This window comes from Xyrauchen texanus, chromosome 47 (assembly GCF_025860055.1).
Source record: "Xyrauchen texanus isolate HMW12.3.18 chromosome 47, RBS_HiC_50CHRs, whole genome shotgun sequence".
Classification (NCBI taxonomy): Eukaryota; Metazoa; Chordata; class Actinopteri; order Cypriniformes; family Catostomidae; genus Xyrauchen; species Xyrauchen texanus.
This window is the reverse complement of record NC_068322.1, coordinates 9237462-9247793: the sequence shown is the minus strand read 5'-3', so window position 1 is coordinate 9247793 and position 10332 is coordinate 9237462. Positions and strand designations below refer to the sequence as shown.

Below are 10332 nucleotides of genomic sequence, written 5' to 3'. Positions count from 1 at the left end.
TCTGAGACTGTTGACATATTGTGAGTGTACAAGACATAAGTAGTCAAACCAGTATAACATTCATTCGAACAGACAAATGTGGGGCCATGTTTGATGTACCAATAAATGTGTTCGTCAATGGGCAAACTGAGCAAGTTTTCCCCCACACAAATGGTTCCCCCCTCAAGCGATGCTTTATTTTAGATTGGTAATGCCTGCATACGTCATCATTGCTCGTCTTTACACGCGATAAGCCCTCTTGTGTGTGTACATGCCAGTTTGAGCAAATTTGAGGTTAGTGTTAAACATGGCACCTGTAAGACAAAATGTAAAAACTAAAGGACCAATGAAGGGAAAACACTTCAAAAATAATTTTGCACACGGTGGTCCATCACACGACGTCAAAAGAAAAAGAAAATGGGTTCCGGAGAACAAAGTTTTTGATGGTAGTTTAAAAGAGGGTAAGTAATTGACTGTTTTAAAATGTACACCGGCGGCCAAAAGTTTGGAATAATGTACAGGTTTTGCTGTTTCGGAAGGAAAGTAGTCATTTAATTCACCAGAGTGGCATTCAACTGATCACAAAGTATAGTCAGGACATTACTGATGTAAAAAAAACATCATCACTATTTGAAAAGTCATTTTTGATCAAATCTAGACAGACCCCATTTCCAGCAGCCGTCACTCCAACATCTTATCCTTGACTAAACATGCTAAATTGCTAATTTGGTACTAGAAAATCACTTGCCATTATATCAAACACAATTGAAAGCGATTCGGTTTTTTTGGTAAACTGAAGCTTAACATTGTCTTTGTGTTTGTTTTTGAGTTGCCACAGTATGTAACATACTGGCATGTCTTATGGTAAAATAATTAGGACAAAAATGGCAAAAAAGAAACTGCTTTCTCTAGAAACTCATCAGTCAATCATTGTTTTGAGGAATGAAGGCTATTAATGCTTGAAATTGCCAAAAAACTGAAGATTTCATACAAAGGTGTATACAACAGTCTTCAAAGACAAAGAACAACAGTCTCTAATAAGGACAGAAAGAGATGTGGAAGGCCAGATGTACAACTAAACGAAAGGATAAGTACATCAGAGTCTCTAGTTTGAGAAATAGACACCTCAAATGTCTTCAGCTGACAGCTTCATTGAATTCTACCCGCTCAACACCAGTTTCATGTACAACAGTAAAGAGAAGACTCAGGGGTGCAGGCCTTATGGGAAGAATTTCAAAGAAAATATTTATATGGCAAGTGCTACAGGAAGTGGGGTGTGAAATGTCACCTGAGTATCTGGACAAACTGACAGGTAGAATGCCAAGAATCTGCAAAGCTGTCAATACTGCACATGGAGGATTTTTTATGAGAACTCTTTGAAGTAATTTAAGTTCTGAAAAAAAAAATTCTTCCAAATTGTAATAGTAATTTTTCACATTTTTAATGTGCTGACTATACATTGTGATCAGTTGAATGCCACATTGGTGAATAAAAGTACCAATTTCTTTCCATTAGAGCCAAATCTGTACATTATTCCAAACTTTTGACCACCAGTGTATACACTTCACATTTAATTAAATATATTTTCGATGTTGAAAATATCCATTGATTAAACCATTTTAAGACAGACTAAAATAGCGTATAATGACTAAACATAAACAACGTAAATAGAAAATGAAGCGTGGTATGTAGTCTGTAGTTTGAATCTATTCTTATGTCTGGCATATTCTACATCAGGTCAGGGATTTGCCTTAAGAAGGAAGGAGAAAATAAAACATGAATACAACAAACTTCTTCGAATACAGAGAAAGAAGACGCAACTGTCAAAAGTGCATTTACAGGAGGAATATCCTGAGCATCTGAAACATCTCTACCTGGCTGAAAAAGAAAAGCTAGAGGAAGAAGAGCAGGAGAAAAAGAGTAAAAGATGCAAAGGAAGAGCAGTGGATGAAGATGAGGAGGCAGAGGAAGAACTCACCGAGCCATTTGATTCTTCTTACACTAAGAAACATGTCTCAAACACAACGGCCAACATCTCTTCTTCAAACCAATCTAATGCTCATGTTTCTTCTAATGAACCAGACATGACAGCACAGCCTGAGAGGTTTTTCTCATATTTATCCTTATTAATGTATTTCAATTTGAGTTGTATGATTTTACTGTCTACATATAATGCATAAGTGGATGCATTTGGAGATGTGTTTGTGTAATTCTTACTGTGTAATCACATTTATGGCAGTGAATGTGAGCGATACAAGTAGAAATATGTACCCGATATTTGCTGTCATATTTAATGATAAAGCCACATTTCTGATTTGTGTCAGCTTCCACAAGGCCCCACTCATCCAAAGGAAACAGAAAAACTTGTCATCTTATCAGAAGACAAAGCAAGATTATGAGAGGATAAAGGAGGAGCGTGCACGAAAAAGAGAGGTGAGGGAGAAAAACTGGCCAATTTTAAACAATCCCATCCAGTTGATGTATCATTTTGCATGACTATTCCATTCTAAAAACATGAATTTACAGAATGCAACAGTGTTTTTTCTACTATACAGTCCATATGTACAATTGATTATGTAGACTCCCAATCCTTAATATATCATACAAGTCATTACAGAAGCATACTTTATTATATCAAGCATTCACTTTCATAGCCCTTAACATTTTATGAGGCAAATGACTGATGCATGCTTTCACTGTCTTTACAGGAATTTTTGAAAGACAAAGCTCAGAGGGAGGAGGCTTTGAAAAAATACAAGGAAAAGAAAATGGCAACATATCAGTTATTGAAAAGAAAAACCAAGAAGGGTCAGCCCAACCTCAACCTGCAGATGGAACTGTTGCTGCAAAAGATTCAAGCTCAGCGCAAATAATTTGGTAGCAAACCGTACAATTAGACTCAAAATTGTTTTAAATGATGCATGTAACATTTCAAATAGTTTAATTCAGGTTTTAAAAAGCTGTGCAGTTTTGATGGATGTGTAGCTACAAGGATCTTTGCATACCTATTTGTCTAAAATGGTGGCTCTATTGAATATTATTATGCTCTACACTTTTTTTCAATTCAAGTTGAAAGTTTACAGAAAGTTTTTTTTTTTTAGAAAACCTTATGATTGAATCAAATCTTGTGTTTGTTTGTTTATTAGGTGTTATAGCACTGATATTAATATCAAAAAAATATTAGTCATATACTGGTCAAAAATTGTTTCCAAATTCATATTCTTGTAATTGCATCAAGATTTAAACTAAGTCCATTTAAATAAGCAAAATAACTCTTTAATTATATAGTTATATAAAAAGTTTATAATAACCTACCTATGACGTTTCTCACATGTTCATTGATATTCTTCACATCATCACACACTTCCTGAACTCCCTCTGATGTACATATAAAAGCAAATGACAAACAAAATTTATTTTATTTGCAATTCAACTTGTAAGATATCTTTGATATAAGACATTTATGATAAAGCCATGATGAGTTCATTAATGGTATAAATACATTTTCAACAATCATTAAAAACAGATGAGATAAAATAAAAGGTGATAAAAAATGAAGTCTGCAACTCACCCATTACACTTTGCCACTTCTGTCTAATAGCAATGACATCATAATTCTCTGGTGTGTAAACTACATATAAATTAAGATATCATTTTTTTTTTGAAGATTGCATTTTTATGTAATGAGCATCACATTAAAGATATTATATCAAGGTAATAAAGAGAGAATTTTTTTTAAATCCAAGTTCTGTCCTGTGGTGATGACATATAAAAATGTCATGACATGCATTCGCACTCAAAAAATTGTAAACTGAAGATTTTTTTATTATTATTTTTTTACAGCCATCATATCTTTAAATACTTAATCCTACCATATTATATAAAAATTATAATAAAAATAAAGTACACCTGTCTCATGATCTGGTTTCAGTCCATCAGTAATGGCAGCATCATTATGTCACATGTGAATTTCCTCCTGTTTTCTACATCAAAACAGAAATGGTCTAATATTGCACTAATTGGGAGTTTGTGAATTACACCTTTTAATATTTATTTGCCAAGTTTGTAAAAAAATGTTTTAAAGAATTTTAGTTCTTATTTTGAGTTGAATTAGTTGAACAACTTAAATCAGCATCGGCATCTTCATACCCAGAATGCTGTTTTTCAGAGATGAGAGATTCTGTTAAATGAGAGCAGAACAGTTTGAAACAAGTTTATTATTACAGAGTCCCCATTTCCAGTGAATCGTGGATCATGTTAGTGAGACACTACACTCTCTGAAACTGCACCAAAACAAAGAAACGTATCACAAATATACAGGTAAAAACACACTTTTTTACCACAATTTCTTCACTTCACACTTCCACAGCTAATCACTCCATTATGCAAACACATATAAATGAATTAAGAGAGACAAATGCAGAAACTAATACATAAACAGACACGTACAGTACCAAACAAAGACATGCAACCTTATAGACACTTGTTTGTTGCAAGTGTAACCTCACTTCCTCACCGGCTTCCAGAAATACAGACAGGAAGAGATATACACGCAAACACACATACACTTGCAGCTATATTACCAGCATATGAACCCAAACATCCTTCCCCCCTTATTACCCTCAAAACTATCTACAAGAAGTAACATACATATACAAACATGCACCTGCAGCTATTTGGTTTTATGGGAGGAATTCTATGGTTTAAAGCAGGATGTTAAACAGGACTTATAATATATGAACATTAACTGTCTGGTAGACTCAAGTCAATGTCATAAATAAGAAATCTTTCAATTTCTCCAGTTTCAGAATTTCTTTACACATAAATTCATACATAACTAATGCTTCATAAAACATTCATCAAGACTCACCTCTCTGTACAGTATGTGATTGGGTCTGTTTGTGTGTCTGTGATCAAGCTCCTTCATAAACTGCTTCAGTCAGAGTCCTGTGTCTCCTCTTAGAGCTGTGTGAGAAGACAGACAAAACTGCTGCTGTCAACACATTACTGATGAGACACTGAATAAGACAACAAAGTTACAATATAGCATTAAAAAAGCAGCAGTTTTGCTGCTCTATAAGTGTTAGAATTAAACTTGTATGTGATGTGTGTGTGTGTGTATCTGTCGTACCTCTTCTCATCACTCTGTTCTGATGAATCAGTACAAAGAGTGGCAGTAAGATCAGTAAGAGCACAGATACCAGAACAAACACAACCACTGGAAGGATGGAGAGAGAAGTTGCTGGAGGAGTTTGTGGAGGAGTGATCAGTGAGAACAGAGATGGTGTCACATCTGTCGGTGAAACTGGAGGTAAAGCTGATGTTGTTGGGTGTCTTGGAGCAGGAGACATAGACAAATCTGTCAATGTAAAAAAAACATAAAAAATGCTGAAATGATTGTGGTCCTGAATACATTAATACAATACATTTCATCAGCTCTAAAGTTAACGAATGAATACAATTTGTAAAGGGAGACAGTTCTGATTTCAACACAGCGTAATAATCTCACCTGCACAGGTGAGTCTAACTCACCTGAGTCTAACGAGAATAACTACCACCCACTAGCCTCACATAATCTGTATAAAAGATTGTAGAATGTTACAGGAAGGATGGTCAAGGACGACACAGGAAACGGGGATCAATAACTGAAGGTAGGCTTTTATTGCCGTTTTACAAATAGTACTTTATAACAAAAACTCATACAGCACACTGAGTTGCTTTTTGCTCTCTCTCTCGACTGGAGGCTCGGAGTCTGCTTTTATGCCGCTCTCCTCGTCCTCACTGGAATTAGAGACAGGTGTTAGGCATAATTTAGCTCAGGTGTAAGCGCCTTACCGCTTTCCTCTCCGGACGGGCGCTTGACCACGCCCGCTGCCACATACCCCCACCGCCCGACTCAGGCCGGGGCGCCATCCGGCCTGTCTACCACTCCCCCCCATTTCTGGAGAGAAAGTCGGCGACAGCCATCTGCACCCGCGGTCTGTGGACCACCTTGAATTTAAAGGGCTGGAGGGCCAGATACCAACGGGTGATCCGGGCGTTAGTATCTTTCATGCGATGGAGCCACTGCAGTGGGGCATGATCCAAGCAGAGGGTGACGGCCCGCCCCAGCAGGTAGTAACGGAGGGTGAGGACCACCCACTTGATGGCCAAACACTCCTTTTCCACGGTGCTGTACTTAGTCTCCCTTAAGGAGAGCTTACGGCTAATGTACAGCACCGGCGCTCCTCCCTCCACCACCTAGTAGAGTACGCCCCCAGCCCTCTGTCTGAAGCGTCCGCCTGCAATACAAAAGGGAGAGAGAAATCAGGTGCATGAAGAAGCGGCCCCCACAAAGTGCGGCTTTAATCTGCATAAACGCTTGTTGGCACTGCTCCGACCATTGGACCGGATCTGGAGCCCCTTTTTAGTGAGGTCAGTCAGCGGGCTGGTGACGTCCGAATAATTAGGCACAAACCTCCTATAATAGCCAGCCAGCCCCAGGAATTGCCTCACCCCCTTTTTGGTCTTGGGTCTAGGGCAAGTCGCAATCGCCAGTGTTTTGTCAATTTGGGGACGACCTGGCCATGACCCAAGTGGAACCCCAGATACCGCACCTCCACACGCTCAATCGCAAGACTTCTTAGGGTTTGCCGTGAGCCCCGCCCGCCTCAGCGATCTCAGGACGGCCCTCAGATGTTGCATGTGCCGCTGCCAATCATTGCTATAAATGATGATATCATCTAAATAGGCAGCGGCGTACGCAGTGTGAGGTCTGAGGATCCGATCCATGAGTCGTTGAAACGTGGCTGGTGCTCCAAACAAACCGAAAGGAAGCATCACAAATTGGTGTAATCCAAATGGCGTGGTGAAGGCTGTTTTCTCACGGGACATTGGTGTCAAGGGATCTGCCAATAACCCTTTGTTAAATCCAAGGTCGAATAAAATCGAAGCAGTACCTAACCGATCGAAAGCAGTTCATCAACACGGGGCATTGGGTACGCGCCAAATTTAGACACTCGCTGACTTTTCTGTAATCCACACAGAATCGAACAGACCCATCACTCTTGGGAACAAGAACAACCGGCTGGACCAATCACTGTGGGATTCCTCTATTACGCCCATATCAAGCATCGCATCTAATTCCTCCCGCATTATTTTCTTTTTATGTTCGGGTAGCTGATAGGGGCAACGCACCACCGCCTCAGCTCGGTCTCGATGTGGTGCTGTATGATGTTTGTACGACCCGGTAGAGGGAAAACACATCCGCGAAATTCCTTTTGTAATTCGGAAACCTCTGTGAGTTGACGCGTGAGAGGTGGTCTCCACAAGTAACCGGAGTGTTAAGATTGCAGTTTTGTTTACCTCCGGTCCGAGCTCCGCCTCTCCGAACTACCGTGGCCAACGCCACAGAGGCCGCCTCCCTCCACAATTTCAGGAGGTTGAGGTGATAAATTTGACGTGCGCCTCTATCGGTACGCTTAACTTCATAATCGAGATCCCCACTGGCCGTGGTGACCTCAAAGGGTCCTTGCCACTTGGCGAGTAATTTAGAGCTCGATGTTGGGAGTAATACGAGTACCTTATCTCCTGGTGCAAATTCCCGTGAGCCGAGCACCCCTGTCATACAGCCGGCGCTATGCGTCTTGAGCTTGGAGCAAATTCTCCTGTGTTAGTCGCCCCAGTGTGTGGAGTTTTGCTCTAAGATCGAGAACTAACTGAATTTCATTTTTGCTATTAGAAGGTCCCTCCTCCCAAGCTTCATGGATGACGTCAAGGACACCGCAGGCGCCGCCTGCACAGCAGCTCAAACGGGAGAACCCTGTGGAGGCTTGTGGGACCTCTCGTACTGCAAACAACAGGGGTCTAGCCACTTATCCCAATTTCTAGCGCCATCGGTACCTAATTTACTTAATCATGTTCTTGAGCTGCTTTATTAAACCGCTCCACTAGGCCATCAGTCTGCGGATGGTAAACGCTAGTGCTGAATCGATTTAATGCCCAAGAGCTCGTGAAGTTTGCGAGCGTTCGTGACATAAAAGTCGTGCCTTGATCGGTGAGGATTTCTTTCGAATCCCCACCGGAGATTATCTTGAAGAGTGCCCCTGCAACACTACGCGCGGAGATGTTGCTCAGAGGCACTGCTTCCGGATATCGCGTCGCGTAATCCACTAGGACTAACACGGCTTATGTCCGCGTGCTGACCGCTCTAATGGCCCGACGAGGTCCATCCCAATTCTTTCAAGGGGACCTCGACACGGTAGAGGGCGTAATGGCGCTTTTGGGGTGGCCGGTGGGTTTACCAGCTGACATTCACGCACGCCGCGACACCACCTGCGGACGCCACCGCCAATGCCCGCCAATAGAAACGGGCTATTAGACGGAGAAGTGTTTTCCGCTCCCCTAGGTGACCGCCATAGGATTATAGTGAGCCGCCTGAAAACCATTTCCGCGGCGTCCGCGGGATCAATAATTGTGTCACTTCCTCCTTTGTTTGAGCCGCCCCGCGCCACTCTATATAACCGATCTCTAATCATGGCAAAATATGGGTATGCAATGGCGATGCCCGGCCGAGCTGTTGACCATCAATTACTCTCACTTGGTCAAGAGCATGTTTAAGGGTTTCGGCCCCGCGACTGCTCTAGAGGGAAGTCCCCTCAGGGAATTCCCTGAGAGGAGGGGTGGCCACCTCGCCTCTTCCCTCGCCATTCCGAGCAGCCGAGGACGGCCCCTGCCCGCCTCCCTGCCAAAGCATCGCGACACCGCACACCTCTTTATGCAGGACCCATCCGCACAAATACCCTCTAAAATATCTTTAAAATTCAGCCAATCAGTACCCAAGATTAGCGGATGGGTGAGGCGGAACTAACCGCTGCCTCCACACTATGGTTTCTTCCCTGAATTTAATCGCCAAAGTCACCATGGGATACTTGTGAACATCCCCATGCACACACCTCACCCTCACCAGTTTAGCTAAACCCAAAGCCCGGGTTGAACCAAGCGTTGGTGGATGGTGGTCTGATTGCAGCCGGTATCCAGCAAAGCTTGGTAAATACCCCCTGATCCTTACCGAATCCGTATGCTCCAGCCCGATAGGGGCAGCCTGCGGACGCCGGAGACCTGCACCACCGCCCCCACCTCCATCAGCGACACTGATCCCGAAGTGGTCCGGGTCCCCGCGACCTCCAACAGACCGCCCAGGCGCTACGCCCGCACTTGTGCTGGCGGGCACCCCCACCTGAGGAGGAGAGCGGCTGAAGGACGGGAAGGGAAGGAGCATTCTCCCAAGGCCGGAAGCAGGTCGCACATACCCTCCACGCCTGCGTAGGGCAGGAACAGGCACTGGGGAGAAAACAGAATGAGAAAACACAGGGGAGGGGGAGGAGGGGGGTGGAGACACAAGGGAAGGGGCGAGAGAGAGAGAAGAAGAAGGCTCGTCCACCCTCAGGATCGCCGCCAAATGGTCCTCCGCCAGCCGAACAGCTTCCTCCAGCGACGCCGGGTGGTGACACTGGACCCACTCCGCTGTTCTCCTGGGCAGCCATTGTGCAAATTGTTCCAGCACCACCTGATCGATGACTCCTCGACGCCACGGTCCCCTCGAGCAGCCACCGCCGACAGGCGCCCCGGAGCCGTTGAGCAAACGCTAACGGGCGATCGGACTTCTCTAACTTCATGCCCCGGAAGAGCTGGCGATTCTCTTCCGGCTCCGACCGACCCGCTGCAGAATGGCCCTCTTCAGGTCAGAGTAAGCCAGGAGGTTTGTCGCCGGCAGTTGTTGTGCCGCGAGTTGAGCTTCCCGACAGGAGAGGAATTAGGCGGGCTGCCCACTGTTCGGGCGGCCAGCCCCAGATTTCTGCCGTCCGCTCAAACAAGTCGAGGAAGGCCTCAGGATCATCTGCTGCCCCCATCTTCTGTAACGCGGGCGGGGTAGCGTAGCTGGTGTCCGGGTCGCGGCTGTGGCCGGCCCGCCTCCTGGCTGAGGAGGCTCCGGATGGCGAGCCGGTCCTCTGCCTGAGCCCGCATGATCTTAAAACCGGCGATCTTGTCCTGCCGGAGCTCAAGCAGGGATTGCTGGTGGCCTTGATGCAGCGTCGCGAGGGACTGGAGGACTTCTGCCAGCTGGGAGGACTCTATGGGGCTTACTTTGCTCCATGCTTGGAAAGTAAATTTTTCCCGGTTTTCGCACCAGTGTAGCAACGTTACAGGAAGGATGGTCAAGGAGGACACAGGAAACGGGGTTCAAATCACTGAAGGTAGGCTTTTAATTGCCGTCTTACAAATAGTACTTTATAACACAAACTCATACAGCACACTGAGTTGCTTTTTGGTCTCTCTCTCGACTGGAGGCTCGGAGTCTGCTTTTATGCCGCT

The 10332-nt window shown here is 44.1% G+C and overlaps 1 protein-coding gene across 1 annotated transcript; it reads left to right on the top strand.

Annotated features, from left to right (window-relative positions):
• Positions 1–166: 166 nt before the first annotated feature.
• Positions 167–3862, top strand: LOC127638726 (thyroid transcription factor 1-associated protein 26 homolog). The gene is made up of 4 exons (XM_052120379.1): positions 167–440; positions 1717–2083; positions 2304–2412; positions 2688–3862. Exons 1-4 carry the CDS (start codon positions 287–289, stop codon positions 2850–2852), a joined length of 795 nt encoding a protein of 264 aa, XP_051976339.1. The 5' UTR covers positions 167–286; the 3' UTR covers positions 2853–3862.
• The last annotated feature ends 6470 nt before the right edge of the window (positions 3863–10332 follow it).